Consider the following 20,312-nt stretch of genomic DNA (forward strand, 5'->3'; position numbering starts at 1 on the left):
TTTTAATAAATATTATTAAATAAGAAAAATAGAGTACTTAAGAATCAAACTTCATTTCTTCACAACCATTGTATTATGGAAAGTCATACCTGCTATCATACTGTCAACTTTTTCAATTTTCCCAAGCACTTTCTCAACAAGGCCTACTTCAGTGCAGATCTGAAGATTTCGTATGCTTTTCTTCAGAATGGCTGTAAACATGCTCCAGACTTCTGCTTGGCAAGTAACATCACATTTCTCTAATAGGTCCACCATGCAGATGATACTCTCACCTTCTTGAATAATGAAATTCATTTCTAAATCAAATTGCCCTCCTACCAACTTCCAGGGGCAGGGGGAAGGAGGGGAAAAAAAAAAGAAAACATTAAAAGCATTAGTACTTCTTCAATATAACTAGAGTACACTCCTAAGCTTTAGATTCACAGTAACTATCCATATACATTCTTCTCTTCTCTGGTAGTCTAGTGATTAGGATTCAGTGCTCCCATACACATTCTTCTCTACCCCCTACAACAATAAAACGATCTTTAATACATACACACACACACACACAAACACACACAGCTCTAAAAAAATAAAGCTTCTAAAGAAATCTTCAAGTTAAGATAGCACAAAGTCAAGCAAGACTTAGAATATAAAAATGGAAGTATTTTCAACAAATGGAGGATGTTTAGGTAAATCACTACCACTGCCCTGATACTAATAAAGATCTAACTTAGCTCTATAATTGCTTCTAATTCAATGGTTCATTTATGAATTAGGTAATCTGTGAGCTACTCACAGCAACCTAAATGTCCTTTGCTACTTATACATGTGTGAGCTCACAGCAAAAATGAAAAGCTGAAAGAGACTTAGAGTGGACACAAAACATGTAACTTTTACTTGTCAAATTCTTGGTTTACTACACCTATCCACTTTGATCCCCCCGTCAGTAATCAGGATAACTCAAACTTAGTCACACACTCAAAGTCAGTAATCAAGAAAATTTATTTCATTGATATTGCTATCAGAAAATCTACCCAGAGAAAGCTGTACTGACCTATTCCTACCCTGCCATCGCACCAATAGCATCCTCACAGAGGGAAAGTTTTTTAATTTTAACAAACCCCAATTGTTTAAAGGAATTAAAATACTTTTAGAATTACCTTTGCAGGCCTATCTTTTTTAACTAGATTTTTTTAAAGATCTCTGTCAGAACAGTTACATACATGATTCACCTACACTCCTGTCCTTCTGAATACACCTTCATTTTTCATTATGCTTTCCTAAACCTAAAAGGTAGGCAAGAATTAGGAGAAAGTGAATTGTACAAAACAAAATCCAACAGCTCATAAAAGAATAGGGACTACCTTGGTGACGCACCAGTTAGGACTCCGTGCTCCCAATGCAGGGGACCCAGGTTCGATCCCTGGTCAGGGAACTAGATCCCACATGCATGCTGCAACTAAGAGTTCACATGCCACAACTAAGGAGGCCGCCTGCCACAACTAAGGAGCCCATCTGCCACAAGTAAGGAGCCGGCAAGCCGCAACTAAGGAGCCCATGAGCCGCAACTAAGGGGCCTGCCAGCCGCAACTAAAGGAGCCCATGAGCCGCAACTAAGGAGCCCATCTCCCACAACTAAGACCAGGCACAACCAAATAAATTTTTTTAAAAAAAAGAATAATAGACATGACCACGTAGAGTTTACTTCAGAAAAGCAAAGATGGTACAGAACTAGGAAATCAATTAAAACTCCTTGCAGCCAGGGACTGATATGCGTCCCAGGTTCTGTCAAAGATACACACTGGCATGAGAAAGAAAAAATGGAAAAATGAAAAACAGGAGGCAGTATCTGCATGCAGGGAGCTAAGAATTCCTAGCAAGCACAGTCATAAAGGCTTTTGGGATTTCTAGGAAAGCTCTGGCAGAGATTCTAGTGTACAATTCTTTGCATAATCAGTAACATGCAGCATAAGGAGATGACAGATGGGTTTCTGCTAAAAGAGTCCCTTGGTGTGATTGGGCCAATTCTCCTAGCTACATGGTCCTGGCTATGAAGTATACGTGCTTGGTTCCCTAAGTGCTGCCCAAAATTCGGTAAGCTACATAAGAAGTGTAATAGAGATTTTTTTTTTTGATTTTTTGATTATTTGTGACTATTTTTTGCTTGTTTTATCTTTAACTTTTTATTCTGAAATAATTCAGACATTCAAAAATTGCAAAATAGGGCTTCCCTGGTGGCGCAGTGGTTGAGAGCCCACCTGCCGATGCAGGGGACACGGGTTCGTGCCCCGGTCCGGGAAGATCCCACATGCCGCGGAGTGGCTAGGCCCATGAGCCATGGCCACTGAGCCTGCGCGTCCGGAGCCTGTGCTCCGCAACGGGAGAGGCCACAACAGTGAGAGGCCCGCATACCCGAAAAAAAAAAAAATTGCAAAATATACAGTTCCTGTATACCCTTTAACCAGCTTCCCCTAATGTGAATATATTACATCATCATAATACAGTCATTAAAACCAGGTACAATACTACAGATCTTACTCAAATATTGACACTTGTCACACTAATGTCCTTTTTCTGATCCAGGATCAGCATCCCCTTAGTCTTCTCCAAACCGACACAGTGGCACAGGCATTCTTTGACTTTCATGAATTTGACACTTTTTAAGTGTATTTGTCAGTTATTTTATAGACTGTCTTCCAATCTGAACATTTCTTCATGTTTAAATTCAGGCTATGCATTTTTGGTAAAAATACCCCAGAAGTGATGTGTGTCCTTCTCGGTGTATCATTTTGGATGGTACCTGAAGCCAGTATGTCTCGCTATTGGTGAAGTTACCTTTGATCACCTGCTTAAGGAAGTGTCTGTCAAATTTTTTCCATTTTAAAGTTACTATCTTTCACTTTTAAATTATTAAGCATTCTTGTAAAGAATACTATGAGACTATACAAATATCTTGTTTCTCATCATACTTTTTAGCGTCCATCGATGGATCTTACCTGCAACTGTAAATACTGTGGCATAGCTAAATGGTGGTTTTATATTTCCATCAAACTTTCTACATTTATTAATTTTAAAAGACTTTCTTTAATAATAAAATACACCAATAATACACCATAAATACACCATAAATGTGTGTAATAATAAAATACACCAATAATACACCATAAATACACCATAAAGCCAGCATTATGTCCACATAGGAAAATTGGAATGATTCTCATGAAAGTCAGAAATAAGACTCGGATGCACTATCATTACTATCATTTGATACTATTCTGGAGATACAGAAGTCACATTTGGTCAAAAGGCAGCAACATGTATAGATATCAGAACAGATGATTTAAATTCCAATTATTTTCAGATGATATGATATATATCTGAAAAATTGAAAAATTACTATAAATGACAAAATGATTTGGTAATGAAACTACTGATTACAGTTAACAATATGAATCAAGCTCAAAAGAATTACGCTAAATAGAAGCAAGCACCAATGACGACCTTAACAACTAGAAATTTATTCCACAGATATATTTACATACAAGAACTTCATTTTAGCATTTTAGTAGAAAATAGAAGAAACAATACCTCCCCCAAAAAAGCACATTATAAAGTAAAGTTGTGTTTAACCATATAATGGAATATGATGCCGCCACTGAAAAATGAGGGAGCTCCATTTGACAGAAAAAGATCTCTAAAATACATTGCTTAGTTGAGAAAACTGAAGTGGCAAAAAGCATGAGAGTGGGCTACAATTTGAGTGTAAAACATATACATACAGACATATGCCTAAGAACAATACACAAGAAACTAAATAGTGATTGCCTCTGAAGAGGTAACTGAGCATCTGGGGAACGAGGGCCAGGGGAGAGTTTGTAGTACACATACACTTTTGGACATCCTCCACACAGATCTGAATAGGTCAAAAACCTAGTTGCAGGACTTCCCTGGTGGCACAGTGGTTAAGAATCCGCCTGCCAATGCAGGGAACACGGGTTCAAGCCCTGGTCCAGGAAGATCCTACAAAGCGCGGAGCAACTAAGCCCCTGCACCACAACTACTGAGCCTGCGCTCTAGAGCCCGTGTGCCACAACTACTGAGCCCGTGTGCTACAGCTACTGAAGCCCGCGCGCCTAGAGCCTGTGCCCCGCAACAAGAGAAGCCACCTCACTGAGAAGCCCGTGCACCGCAACGAAGAGTAGCCCCCGCTCACCACAACTAGAGAAAGCCGGTGCGCAGCAACAAAGACCCAATGCAGCCATAAATAAATAAATAAATGTATTATTTAAAAAAAACCTAGTTGCAACTAACTTAATTTACCTTACCTTCCCCTTAACATTACTTACATCAATCTTTCATTTTGATCTGTGTTTATTACCATCAGTAACCACCCTTCCAAGAAGCTGTAGAATTAATTTTTGAAAGTAATTTCCAAAAAACCTCCAAATATTTCACCAGATTTTAAATTGAGTTTATACTGTGAGAGCAGTATCCAGACAGGTGTTTCAAATATTTCTCCATTGCTTTAAATATTATAAAATATGCCTTTCAAGGAGAAAATTGAGGACAGAAATTGGTACATACAAATATGTGGCATATTTGATATACTATATATATGCATATCTATTATACCTAAAAATCATGCACAGGGTCTACAGTATGTCACATTAACCCTTTCTAATAGTTATTTGAAACTGATCAACCTTCAAAACACAAATCTGTTTCCAATGACAGGGATCATAATCCAAGTCTAGGCACTGGCTAGTTATTATGTCAGCTGTAGTAATGGCTGTGCACTACAAAATGTAATCTTCCCAAATGTCACAGTAAATTATGAATATCTGAGCAGCCTAATGCACTTTACTAGCCATGAAATGTGAAAATGTAATCTTATTACCTTTTTTATGGTTGTATTTTTTTGAATAATGTAGCCTGGAAACTGATGTATAGTCTTTTTCTGCATTTTAGCATGATTTGGTCTCCTTTGCTATACAGAACGTTTTTCAAAACTCTCCATTTCAACATATTTTAGTCTTGGTCTGAACCTCATAAACAATTTATATAGCCACCTTCAGGGTGGCATAACATGCTTTCTATAGGTTATAGTTTAAATGTACAAGATTATAGAAATTTTAAAGTGTATTATTCAAAGAATCTAAATAAACCTTCACAAGTTTTGTATTAGGAGTTTAATTGGGCACAAAGATTATTTTCTTCACAACGGTTACATTAATTAAAGGCTTGAAGCTGAAATTAGTCATTAAACCTAAGTCACTTGTATTTTCAAAAAACCAAGAAACAAATATAGACCAAAAATAATTATTTTCTCTTCAAAAGATTTATAAAACTGGAAAGACTATCATACATAGAAAATTCTAATACTTCAAAGTAAAGCTATGTTTTCCCTGGAAACTTGCTAAATTTTTCCTCAAAGATGTAGCAGGAGTACAGTATAGCAGAAACTGGACAGAGGACAATCGCAGCTTATGCCCCTAACTAGATATTTCCTATATTTTGTCTAAGCCATCCAATTTTTGGTACTGTGCTACAGCAGCCGTAGCAAACTGATACACCTCTGTATTCCCTAGGGTTCATTTTTGATGTTGCCTACTAAATATCCCAGTAAGGGTTCATGTAACTCTTTAAAAAGCCAGACCATGACCTAGAAACTGTGTTCAGCTTACCTCCTCCCAGCACTTTCATTTAATAGAGACAGCACTTCACTTTCCTTTCAGAAATAGTTCGGTAATTTGTTCTCAGCTTTTCAAAAATAAAAAATATATTGTTGAGGGACTTCCCTGGCAGTCCAGTGGTTAAGACTCTGCATTTCCACTGCAGGGGCACAGGTTCGATCCCTGGCTGGGCAACTGACATCCCATGTGCCACATGGTGCAGCCAAAAAAAAAAAAAAAAATCTGAGAACTAAAAGAGCTAAGCAAAGTCCCAGAAGGCAAGAGAGAGAGGCAATATGAAAGAGAGGTTGAGAGACATAGAGGATAATACGAGAAGGACAAACAACTGTTTAATAGAAAGGTCCAAAAGTAAAGGAAGGAAAGATGGTATATTCATCTATAATAACTGAGCCCTTTCTAATAGTCATCAATACTGTGAATCCTCCGAATTTGAACACAAAAAGCCCCAATTCTTACACAAGATTTAACACTACAGATACTACACTAATATAATCAGACTTATTTTGGTAATGTCAGGTCTACTTTCAGATCAGAAATTTCCTGGATAGTAATATTTTTCTCTGCTGGAATTTTAATTTATGTAAGTAAAGACAGCAAGGTGTTTCTCTCACTGCTATAGATATAAGTAGAAATAATTATGAACTAGATGCAATACATGTAAGAAAAGGCAATAAGTTCATTATGCATTACAGTAATTATGACCCTTAGTAAAATGACATATCCCATCCAAAGAATTTCACACAAATATAAGAGTCTAAAATATATCCTAATTTTTAGGTACTGGCAATCAAATCTGCCATTTTAGGATCCAATATGAATTATAAAATACTTTCAACAGTAAAGGTTGGATTAAACAAATTTTCTTTTTAGCACTTCACTCTGATTCTCCCTTGTCCCTTCTAAAACTATGATTTTTAAAAACTATATCCAAGTCCTAGGAATTACAGAATATTTAGTCTAATACAAGAAATTTCTCATTTCAGAAAATTAGGTTAAATTTGCTATTCTCTACGATTGGCTTCTCACTTTCCTGTATCGTTTGAAGAACCGTATCTTAACATTTTCTTAAGACCTATCTCTTCTGAGACCCATTCTGACCTTTCCAGCTTACAATAAACCTGTATGACCCATATTATATTACCAATATTCAAATGTTTCTGAGTATAACAAGTTCATATGATTTAACCTAATATTTCAATCGTATCATACATTATTTTTTCATATCACAAATTTTAATCACCTTTTTTAAAGATTTTTTTGATGTGGACCATTTTTAAGGTCTTTACTGAATTTGTTACAATGTTGCTTGTTTTTTATGTTTTAGTTTTTTGGCCACAAGGCATGTGGGATCTTAGCTCCCGGACCAGGGATCAAACCTGCACCCCCTGCACTGGATGAAGTCTTAACCACTGGACCACCAGGGAAGTCCTCCACTTCTTCTTCAATTATTTCCCATAAATCTTTTCCACTCAAAGAGTATAAACGATGATCCCAGAAAATAGGAACCATTTCAAAAACTACTTTTTATCCTTTTTAATCTTAGCACTATGTTTGACATGTAATGGATCCTTAGTATATATACCATTAGGTTTAAATATTGTTTATTATTTTCATAATTTAAAAATTAAAGAAACAAATTTGAGTTCTTACTACATCCCAGTGCAAAAAGCAAGAAACCTGAAGTCCTACTTCTAGTATCTTAATCTCTCTCCAAAAGATAAAGTAGGCACTAAAGTTTCAACAATAAAATAATGAAGTATTAAGATCCCTGAAAAAGCTCAACCCATTTCATGAAAGCATTTGTCCACATAAAGATCTGTACATGAATGTTTACAGCAGTTTTATTCATAATCACCAAAAACTGGAAACAATTCAGATGTCCATCAACTAGTAAATGGATAAACACATTGTGGTACAACCATACAACAGAATACTAATCAGCAATAATAAGGAACAAATTAGCAATACCATTAACAATATGAATCAATCTCAAAAACATAATACTAAGTAAAAGAAGCTAGACATAAAAGCTACATATTGTATGATTCCATTTATATGATGCTCTGGAAAAGAAAAAAGTATAGGGAAAGAAGTTAGATCAGTGGTTGCCAGGGGCTGAGGAAGGAGGGACAGAATTAACGACAGAAAAACATGAAGGGACTTTTCTGGGATGATAAAATTTTCAATATCTTGATTACAGTACTGGATACCCAAGCAAATCCATGTGTCAAACTTCATAAAACCATACATCTAAAAAGAGTGAATTTTACTGTATGTCTTAGTAAACTACGGTTTAAAATAAATCTAAAAAAACAAGCTCAAGTCATTTATATCAAAGGTAAGAGAAAAGTAAAATCCACTGACTAGAGGCAACAATGTAGAATTCAGATGGAGAAGACACGGAATACAAGGAAATTAGAAGAGGTGAACAGAAATTTTTAATCCTTAGCATTCTGTAATGTATACTACAATCACAAATACCCCAGGAAGAGTAAAAAGAATAGAATTATACCATAATCTCACAGTGAGACTGGTCTGGGCTTGGAGGCCTTACACTAATATATTAAACAAAGATTATCAAGATTTTCTACAATCATAAAATTCCAAATATGCAAATTAAGAGAATTAAAGTAAACTCCATAAGGAACAATTATAACTTCCTGTCAGCCATTTAAAATTACTCCCTTTGAGTTTTTTGTCCTCCTTCTTCCACTTACTGTCTTTCAGGTCTTTCACTAATTTGTTAGAATGCCCAAAAGCATCAGTAGTTTCAGTAATATTACCAACACACTTATACTGATGTAAAATTTCCATTTCTACTATTGTAACTAATCCTTATAAGAACGAGGTAAGTCATATATATCAATTATTTCACAGCTATTTATACAGGAACAAAAAGACTGTGTATTAATTCACAGCCAAAACTTCTAATCAGACTACTTGACTCCTAGCCTTATGCTTTCCTTACATCTTCATTAATAATCCAACATTTAAGTTGGGTTTTCTAAAGTTTCTTTATATAGTGAACTACAGTAAGTATTTGAAAATTTTGTGAACTTCACTATCTACAGGAAATTAGTCAAAATGCATGTCTGATAATAAATTATCATCTTTATAGTTTTTTAAATCCCCAAATGTACCAGAAAGTAGCAAATAACCTCTCCTCTCTCACTGTTCATTGTACCTTTCATAAGAATTAGAAATTTTCACTGCACTATGGCATGTATACAAAACCAGTATTAAGCAAAAAGTTTCTATGATTAAATAAGCCTGAGAAACACTGGATTAAACAAGGCGAGACACGTTTACACGATGAAATTCTCAGAGCTTTAATATGCCACTGTGCATTATAAACGTCAAAAGATGTATAACCAATGTATGGACTTCCCACAACTTATTTGACAATGAAACAAATCTCTTTTTTCTTTTAACTTTTTTTTTTTTTGACAAGAGCTTTTCACAGTAATAGCATTCTTCAAAAGCTTTTCTGAGAAACACAGGATAACGTATTGTGTTCTTGAAGTTTATTGCTACGAATAATATGACAGAATTAACTATGTTTACACAAACATTTAGAAGGCCTTTCACATTTTTAGGTAAATGTTTTAAACAACCTACTTATTTTTCATAGGTTTCTTTTTACAATTTATAGAATTTAATAATTAGGCAAAGAAAGAGACATCTTAAATTAAGATTACTTCAAGGGAAAAGAAAATATGAGCAATCAAAATCCATCAAAATGAACCCCTATCGAGACTTCCCTGGTGGTCTGGTGGTTAGGAATCCACCTTCCAATGCTGGGGACATGGGTTTGATCCCTGGTTGGGGAACTAAGATCCCATATGCCATGGGGCAACTAAACCTGTGCGCCACAACTACTGACCCCACACACCACAACTAGAGAGCTCTCACGCCACAACTAGAGAAACTGCACACTCTGGATCCCGCACACCACAACTAGAGAGCCCGTGTGCCACAACTACTGACCCCACATGCTCTGGAGCCTGTGCACCACAACTAGAGAGAAGCCCGTGCGCCGCAACTAGAGAAGACTGTGCACCACAACAAAGCACCCACATGCCACAACAAAAGATCCCACATGCTGCAACGAAGACCAATGCAGCCAAATAAATAAATATATATATTTTTTTTTTTATTTTTTAATGAACCCCTATCCCTTCATGAACAATTCAGTCTAAAAGCCAAGCAAGACAGACATCTCCCACATTAAATTAGAGCTGCTCAGTGTGCCAACAGTGTTCAGCAGAAGTAACGTGTGATTTCCAAGGCTAGGTCATTGAGGACTTTATGGCTTCCCTTGTATCACTCATTCTGAGGAAAATCAGCCACCACGTCATGAGGATACTCAAGCAGCTCTGTGACAGACCCTCTTGGAGAGGAACAGAGGCCTCCCACCAATATTCAGCACCAACTTGCCAGTCACATAAGAAGCCTTGGAAGCAGGTCCTCTGGCCTCAGTTAAGCCTTCAGATGACTGTAACCCCAGCCAACGTCTTAAACGCAACCTCCTAAGAGACCCTGACCTAGAACTATCCAGTCAGTCTGCCCCTAAATTCCTGACCCACAGAAACTGTGAGCTGATAAATGTTTATTACTGGGCTTCCCTGGTGGTGCAGTGGTTAAGAATCTGCCTGCCAATGCAGAGGACATGGGTTCGAGCCCTGGTCCGGAAAGATCCCACATGCCACGGAGCAACTAACTCCATGCGCCATAACTACTGAGCCTATGCTCTAGAGCCCATGTGCCACAACTACTGAAGCCCGGGCACCTAGAGCTTGTGCTCCGCAACAAGAGAAGCCACTGCAATAAGAAGCCTGTGCACCACAATGAAGAGTAGCCCCCACTTGCCACAACTAGAGAAAGCCCATGCACAGCAACGAAGACCCAACACAGCCAAAAATAAATAAATAAAATAAAATAGTTTTTTTAAAAAAATGTTTATTACTGTTTTAAGTTGCAAGGTTTGGGGATAATTTGTTACACAGCAATAAATAATTGCAAATCAAACAGTTAATAGCAGTTGGGGAAAACTTTTTTACCCTATATATTTCTGTGGTTTTTTTTTTGAATCCTAATACAAAATAAAATAAATAATAATTATTAAAAATACAAAACAATAATAGCATACATGTATTGAGTGACTACTGTGAGCTAATATAAAAATACAAGTAATAAAAATACAAACTATTGCTAATAACATAATATAAAACAATAATAACATACCTGGAGTGATTACTGTGAACTATGCACTGTGCCAAGCACTTTACATGAATTATCATTTTTAATTACCACACACACACACAAAAAAACCCAATAGCACCACTACAATATCTCCACTTAATAGATGAGGAACTAAAACATAAGTAACACACAAACTCACAAGGTGGATGAACCAGGGTTTCACTTGATAAAAATAAAACAGGTATAGCTGGAGTAGCTTTTTGCCCTCTACCTTCTTCCCTCCCTAGAACACAGACATGATTCCCAGAGGTACAGTAGCCATCTTGCTATCATGCGGCTTACAAGCATAAGGACAGACAAAACGCCAATACATTAAGAATAGTAAAAGGGGGACTTCCCTGCACAGTGGTTAAGAATCCACCTGCCAATGCAGGGGACACAGGTTTGAGTCCTGGTCTGGGAAGATCCCACATGCCACGTTGCAACTAAGCCCATGCGCCACAACTACTGAGCCTGCACTCTAGAGCCCGCGAGCCACAACTACTGAGCCTGCATGCCACAACTACTGAAGCCTGCATGCCCTAGAGACTGCGCGCCAAACTACTGATCCCACATGCTGCAACTACTGAGGCCTGCACACCTAGAGCCCATGCTCTGCAACAAGAAAACCACCACAATGAAAAGCCTGCACACTGAAATGAAGAGTAGCCCCCGCTTGCCGCAACTAGAGAAAGCCCACATGCAGCAACGAAGACCCAATGCAGTTAAAAAAAAAAAAAAAAAAAAAGAACAGTAAAAGGAAAGGCATAAAGTATGTAGCTCTTGAAGCATTATTAAGTAGAACCACTAGTGCCAGCAACTGCCTGCTTCCAAACTCCTTGTTATGTGAGAAAAATAAAACTTATATTTCATGAAATTGCTATTAGATGTGTATTCTGCTACTTTCAGCAGAACACAAACCTAACTAATATAAAGAGGTTCAACAAATGGTGCGTAAATGAATGAGTGGGTTTTCAGAAAAAGCTATCTTGTTTAGCCACACAACAAAAACTCTTTGTTTTTAATATGATTCAAAAGCGTGTGTTTTAATTTAAGCGACTACAATTCATTTTGTACCTTAGAAAAATTCTTTCTATCACAAAGTGATAACCAAACACAATTAAACTGAATACACACAACAGAAGTAAAAACGATGAACAGCAATTCCTGTTTTATGAAATATAATATCTCTGGATAAACAATAGTAGCTATTTTATTGCATTTGTCTAAATAATAAAATATTCCAAGAAGGTTAACTTTAATGAGATAAATGATACAATAATACCAAGTTTTCACATACAAAGGTATCAATGGATATTCTAGAATCAAAAGGTAAAGACTTCGGGTATTAAATTTATTCAAACAAAACAATGCAAGCTCTGATAAGTAAGAGGGTATGGGGGGGAGGAGTTATTATGGGATTATATAAAATCATGTGTGAGAAACCTTTGAAAATTGTAAAGCACTAATCTTTCACTGAATTAAAAAAAATTCTAGTACTACCTATTTTATAAGCAAAAGAATAATATTCAGCACAATATACCAAATCTCTGTAGTACTAAATTTCACTGTTATTTTACTTTCGTGCTTTTTAAGACAACATAGACTAAAAAATACTACATTTAACTAATCTCAAAATAGTCCAATCCCCAAATTTTACACAAGTGAATTTTTTAGACTCCACATGTTTTACTGTGGTAGAATCTCACTGTATATAATAAATATTAAAATAAAGAATAGTAAACGATCAGATTCCATTATAATTTAATTAGTGTATAAGCCTTTGGTTTAAGATCATTCTTAACACTGAACAAAATGTAATAAAACGTTACCTTAAGACAGTTACTAGCGGAGAGAAAGAAAGTTCAACACGTAGGTGGGAACATAACCATCAGCTTTTACTTTTCATCAACGCTTTACTGAGAGAGTTAGCCAAAATAGTATCTTATTCCCCAAATCAACGTCTGCTGAAAAAGAGGCTATTTAGGCTTACGAATGTGTTATTCAGTGACCACAAGAGCAGTGTACTAATTCATGGCGCCAAGAAAGTATTCTCTGAATTAGGATATGAAAGGTACAAAACTTTACTAAAATGTTTAATAATAAATTTTCAATAAATTAAAATTTTTAATAAAATTTTACAAGTATTCTTATATCTCAAAAGCACCTTCTAAGATGGTGATATTTGGTTTCAGTCTCATGTGCATTTTCTCATTCAGTCAAAGGTCTATTTTGCACATCTCTAACATACACATATCATATTTGTGCATGTATGATAGTATTTTTATAGAAAAAGCCTGAGGAATATGCACCAGGCTGTTCGTGATAGTTTGGAGAATGGGATTATAAAAGGATTTCACTTTCAAAATCCTACATTCATGACACATTTCAATTTTTCAAAATATGTATATATTTTCTTTGAACCCAAAGGGAAAAAAATAGCATCCTAATCTTCTCAAAATGCACTGAACATTTATGTGTAAAACTAGACAGGAAAAATTATGCTTCTTAGTTTGTACACTATCTGTAACAAATCAAACTGTATGCATTTCCATCAAAATTGAGGGAAAGACAGCTCCTGGCAACAATGATGTGAAATGAAAATCAGGAGTACAGTCTCAATTATTACCAATGAAAGATGAGTAAAATATCATTATTTACCTTTTAGTGTGATGTCTTAATTTTAGTGTTAGTAAAGTGCTTTAATGGGACACTCCCAAACTATATTTTGCCCAAGATCCTTAACCATAAACAATTACACATTGAGATTTTTCAGAAATAACGAGATTATTTCTAACGAGAAACAGTAGTTAAGAGCATCAGCTCTGGAGCCAGACTATCTGGACTTGACTTCTGGGTCTACCAGATACCAAAGGCATGGGCATGGGCAGGACAGTTCACCTCTCTGTGGCTCACTTCCTCATCTTTAAAACTGGGGTAATAACGGTACCCATCTCTTAAAGTTGTTGTGAAGATTAAATGAACTAATACATATCTTCGTTAATGCATATCCTCTTAGATGGGATACTGGAACTCACACTTCCTTCCACCTCCTATTAAAATTCTCACTTCAAGAATAATATTTTTGGGTATATGCCTAGGAGTGGGGTTGCTGGATAATATGGTAGTTCTATTTTTAGTTTTTTTAGGAACCTCCATACTGTTCTCCATACTGGCTGTACTAATTTACATTCCCACCAACAGTGTAGGAGGGTTCCCTTTTCTCCACACCCTCTCCAGCATTTATTGTATGTAGATTTTTTGTTGATGGCCATTCTGATCATAATTTGGAAAGACACATGTACCCCATTGTTCACTGCTGAACAATAGCCAGGACATGGAAGAAACTTAAATGTCCATCAAAAGAGGAATGGATAAAGAAGATGTAGTACATATACACAATGGAATATTACTCAGCCATAAAAAAGAACAAAATAATGCCATTTGCAGCAACATAGATGGACCTAGAGATTGTCATACTGAGTGAAGTAAGTCAGACACAGAAATACAAATATCGTATGACACTACTTATATGTGGAATCTAAAAAAAGGGTACAAATGAACTTATTTACAAAGCAGAAGTAGAGTCACAGATGTAGAAAACAAACTTATGCTTACAAAGGGGATGGGGGGCACAGAGGGATAAACTGGAAGATTGGGATTGACATATACACACTACTATATATAAAATAGATAACTAATAAGAACCTACTGTATAGCACAGGGAACTCTACTCAATACTCTACTCAATACATCTCAATGGCCTATATAGAAGAATCTAAAAAAAAAGTGTATGTATGTCTATGTATAACTGATTCACTTTGCTGTACACCTGAAAGTAACACAACATTATAAATCAACTATACTCCAATAAAAATTTTTTTAATTTAAAGAAAAAAAAAGAATAATAACTTCATCTGACAGTCATGGTAAAGCTGTGGTCTGTCAGTCTTTCTTCCTAGTGAACTGAAAACAAACTGGAAATAAACAAATCAAAAGAAAAAGCATATTCCACTTAAAACAAAATATCACCCTAATGTAATGCACTAACATAACTACTTTAATATCAAGGTAAGCTAAAGGTGACAGCCCTTTCTGTTGTGCTATTATCATTCTGATTTCTAAGTCACTTCTTCATTATATGACAATATGATCCATACTTTAGTTTTCTTTGTTCCTGTCTTCCCCCCAACCCATGGCCACACTGCATGGCTTGTGGGATATTAGCTCCCCAACCAGGGATTGAACCCGGGCCCTCAGCAGGGAAAGCACAGAGTCCTAACTACTGGACTGCCAGGAATCCCCATTCCTGTCATATTTAACCGTATGACTGTATTCCTTAAAACCTTTCAACACCAAACAAATAAGATACATATCATTCCTCAATGCCTTTATCATAACTCTCTCATACCATCATCCTTTTATTATTATTAATTTAACTAACACACTACCTCTACTATCATCATCACCACATTACACTCCACATCCCTGTCCCAGTACCTTAGATATACTCCATCCCAAGGTATACAAACGTCCTACCATCTTCACATTTCAGAATAGTGTTGTAAAGTGTGTCTATGCTATATTCTCATCATTTTTTGTGCATTATTCTCCATTTTGGCACTACTTCTCTTCTCTCCCCAGATGGAAGTAATCTTATCTTCTCCACTGGATGCTCAATCATTTTCCTCCAAGAGGAAAATCCCACCCAGATCCATATTCTATTAAAGTGCCCAAAACTTCATCTCTCCCATGGGTTTCTCCTTCATTCTCAGGGAAAAAAGTAGAACTGTATCATAAAAGTAACTCTTCCTCCCTTAATAATTGATAGAACTACTATACAGAAAATCAGCAAAGATAAGAAGAAACAGAGAACACCATCAACCAATAGGAATTAATTCACATTTATAGAAGACTCAACCCACCAGAAGTAGAATACATATTGTTTTCAAGTGATCATAGAATGTATACCAAATTAGACTGTATCCTGGACATAATGCAAACTTCAAATTTAAAGGAACTGAAATCATACCAAGTGGATTCTCTGACCATAGTGGAATCAAACTAGAACTCAGTTACAGAAAAACAAAGATACCAGAAAAATCTCCATACACTTGAAAAGTAAAAATTAAACGTCTAAATAATAATGGGTCAAGGAGGAAGTCTCAAAGGAACTTTAAAAATGCCATGAACTGAATCAAGATTAAAATACAACATATCAAAATTTGTGGGCCATAGCTAAAGCAGTGTTCTGAGGGAAATTTATAGCACTAAAATGCATATATTAGGAAAAAAGAGAAGTCTTAAATCAGTAATACAAGTTTCAATTTTAAGAACCTAGTAGAAGAGCAAAATAAACCAAAAGCAAGCAGAAGGAAGGAAATAACAAAGAGAAAAGCAATGGTCTATGATATTGAAAGCAGGAAAACAACAGAGTAAATCAATGAAATAAAGAGCTAGTTCTTTGAAAAGAATCGATAAAATTGAGAAAACTTTAGCAAGATTGACAAAGAAACAAGAGAGAAGACACAAATTACCAAAATCAAGAATGAAACAGGGAATATCACTACAGACTATGCAGATCACAAAGAATAATACCACAAATCACTTAAATACATAATATGACAAAATGTAGATTAAATGGACCAATTCCTCAAAAAGCACAAGCTACCACAACTTACCCAATATGAAATACATAATTTGTATAACCCTATAACTGTTAAGGAAATTAAATTCATAACTTTAAAATTCTCAAAGAAATCTCTAGGTTCACATGGTTTCACTAGAGAATTCTACCAAATGTTTAAAAAAGAATTAACAATTTTACACTCTCAACTCATTTTATGAAGTTACTATTACTCTGATACCAAAACCAGAGACAGACATTTAAAAAAAGAACACTATACATCAATATCCCTTATGAATATAGACCCCAAATTTCTTAACAAAATATTGGCAAGTAGAATTCAGCAATATATAAGAATTATACACCATGGATTTTATCCCAGGGAGGCAACATTGTTCCAGTACTCAAGAATCAATGTACCTCATCATTTTAATAGGCTAAAAAGAGAAAAAGCACATGATTTTATCAGTTAATGCAAAAAAAAAATCATTTAACAAAAATTCAACACCCACTCATGATAAAACCTCTCAGAAAAAAACAGGAATAAAGGTGAACTTCCTCAACTTGATAAAAAGCATGTATATGAAATTATGGTAAAAGACTGAATGCTTTCACACTAGGATCAGGAACAAGGCAAGGATCTGTGCTCTCACTACTTTTATTCAATACAATGCTGGAAGTTCCAGTCAGGGCAATTATTGGCAAAGGAAGGAAATAAAAGGCATACAAATCAGAAAGGAAGAAATAAAACTGTCTCTATTTTCAGATAACATGATTATCTATGAGAAAATCCAAGGCATTTCACAAAAAAAAAACAAACAAAAAAAACCCACTTAGACCAAATAAGTGAGTTCAGCAAGGTCAGAGGTAATAACACACACAAACCATTGTATTTCTTAAATTGTATTTTTACATACTAGCAATAAACATGTAGACAATGAAATTAAAAATGTAATACTATTTACAATCATTCAAAAAACTCTGAAATACTTTTAGATGTAAAGCGAACCAAACATGTACAGGACTTGGATGCTGAAAACAATAAAATGATGATGAAAGGAACAAAAAAAGATCTAATTAAATGTAGAAACATACTGTGTTCACAGTATAGGCATCAATTCTCCCCACACTGATATATAGCTTTAATACAATTCCTAGCAGAATCTCAGCAAGATTTTTTGCAGATACAGAAAGATTATTCTAAAATCTATATTGAAAAGCAAAGGAACTAGAATAGTAAAAAAAAAAAAATCTTTAAAAAGAAAAGATAAAGTGGGAGGAATTCATCTACTCAACTTTGAGACTTATATTGCTACACTATGAGGTACTGCCAGAGTGACAGGCACATAAATCAATAGAACACAAAAGAGAATCCAGAATTAGACCCACACAAATATCCCAATTGAGTTTCAACAATTCAGTGGAGGAATTTCAACAAATAATGCTAGCGCAATTAGATATCCATAAAAAAACAAATGAATCTTTACCTAAGTATCATACCTTACACAAAAACTAACTCAATACAGATAACAGATTTAAATGTAAAACATAAAACTTTTAGTAAAACACACAGGAGAAAATCAGGATTTAGGACTAGGCAGAGTTCTTAGACTTGATGTGAAAAGCAAGATACATAAAAGGAAAACTGATAAACTGGGCTTTATCTAAATTAAAAACTTTTGCACTAGCACAGGGAGATCAGCTCCGTGCTTTGTGACCGCCTGGAGGGGTGGGATAGGGAGGGTGGAGGGAGGGAGACGCAAGAGGGAAGAGATATGGGAATATATGTATATGTATAACTGATTCACTTTGTTATAAAGCAGAAACTAACACACCATTGTAAAGCAATTATACTCCAATAAAGATGTAAAAAAAAAAAAAAAAAAAACTTTTGCACTCCAAAAGATCCTGTTAAGAGGATGAAATGATAAGCTACAGACTACAAGAAAATATTTGCAAACCACGTGTGACGAAGGAATAATATCTAAAAAACATTCAAAATTCAACAGCAAAGAAAACAAACAATCCAATTAGAATACTAGAACCAAAAATCCAATTGTCAAAAAACAAGAACACACATTTCACAGAAGAAGATATATGTAGATGACAAATAAGCACATGAAAAGATGTTCAACATCATTAGCCATTAGGGAAATGCAAATTAAAACTACAATGAGATATCATTACACATCTATCACAATAGCTAAAATAAAAAATAGTGACAAACATCAAATGCTGACAGGGATGTGGAGAAACTGAATCACTCATATGTTGCTAATTCATATGTAAGATTACTTAGTCACTGTAAAAGAGTTTGGCACTTTCTTAAAAAGAAAAAATAAATATGCAACTACTACATGATGTAGCAAATGCACTCCAGGCATATTTCCCAGAGAAATGAAAACTTATATTCATACAAAAAGCTGTACACAAGGGACTTCCCTGGTGGCACAGTGGTTAAGAATACGCCTGCCAATTCAGGGGACACGGGTTCAAGCACTGGTCCGGGAAGATCCCACATGCTGCAGAGCAACTAAGCCCATGTGCCACAACTACTGAGCCTGCGCTCTAGAGCCCATGAGCCACAAGTACTGAAGCCCACATGCCTAGAGCCCATGCTCCGCAACAAGAGAAGCCACCGCAATGAGAAGCCTGCACACGGCAATGAAGAGTAGTCCCCTGCTCGCTGCAACTAGAGAAAGCCCATGTGCAGCAATGAAGACCCAATGCAGCCAAAAAATAATAATAAATTAACTAATTTTTTTTAAAGAGGTACACAAATGTTTATGGTAGCTTTATTCAACATAGCCAAAAAATGGAAACAACTTAGAAGTCCTTCAAAAGGTACAATGGTTAAACAAACTGGTATATTCATACTATGGAACACTACTCAACAATTAAAAAACAAAAAAACTACTGATACACACAACATCTCAATGAATCTCCAGAGAACTGTGCTAATACAAAACACAACAAAAGGTCATATAGTATATGATTCCATTTATATAAAATTTTTGAACTGACAAAATTATAGAACTGAAGAACAGATTGGGGGTTGCCAGGGGTTAAAGAGGGGTGCAGCAAGGATGAATGTAAATATGAATATAAAAGAGCAACAGCAGGGAGCCTTATGCGATGGAAATTTTCTGTATCTTGATTATATCAATGTCAATATTGTACTTATAGTTTTGTAAGATTTTCCAACTGGATATCTGAGTAAAGGGTATAAGGAATATCTCTGTATTATTTCTTACAACTACATGTGAATCTACAGTTATCTCAAAATAAAGTTTAATTTAAAAAAATAATCAAATGTATCTGAAGTGTAACTTTATCATAGGATTAGCTGTTTCACTGATTATTTCCCATTGAACAGAAAACTGTACTAACCTAGAGGAATCTCTCATAGGCAGGAAATGAGAGCCAAATTAAAGGGCATTCAAGAAACTCCTGTGAGTACAAATTCTGAGGCCACCTAAAGACATATAGTGCCAGTTTCTTTAACTCTCCCTACTTCCCCACCCCAGTTAAAAAAAAAAAAATGTTGCTATAATGCTTAATCACTTACCCTACACCTAAAAAAAGTGGCCACATAATACACAAAAAAGGATTAAGCATATATTGATAGCACATAGTTTAATTATATATCCTATTTACTTACATCAAATACTTGCATTATAGAATAAACATGCAGATTCAAACCTTCAAACAGGAAATGAAATTTTCTTAATCTATTACATAACTTAGGATTCGTATGTGCACTGAAG

At 35.4% G+C, this 20,312-nt stretch overlaps 1 protein-coding gene across 2 annotated transcripts in view; it reads right to left on the reverse strand.

The window, feature by feature from the left end:
- LRBA (LPS responsive beige-like anchor protein) overlaps positions 1–20,312 on the reverse strand; it is a 730,232-nt gene that overhangs the window by 654,843 nt on the left and 55,077 nt on the right. For both annotated transcript variants that reach the window (XM_060147738.1, XM_060147737.1), the window contains exon 2: positions 90–321. In XM_060147738.1, coding sequence (XP_060003721.1) covers positions 90–321 — 232 coding nt within the window. The remainder of the gene's footprint in view (positions 1–89; positions 322–20,312) is intronic.

Source organism: Lagenorhynchus albirostris, chromosome 4, assembly GCF_949774975.1.
Source record: "Lagenorhynchus albirostris chromosome 4, mLagAlb1.1, whole genome shotgun sequence".
Classification (NCBI taxonomy): Eukaryota; Metazoa; Chordata; class Mammalia; order Artiodactyla; family Delphinidae; genus Lagenorhynchus; species Lagenorhynchus albirostris.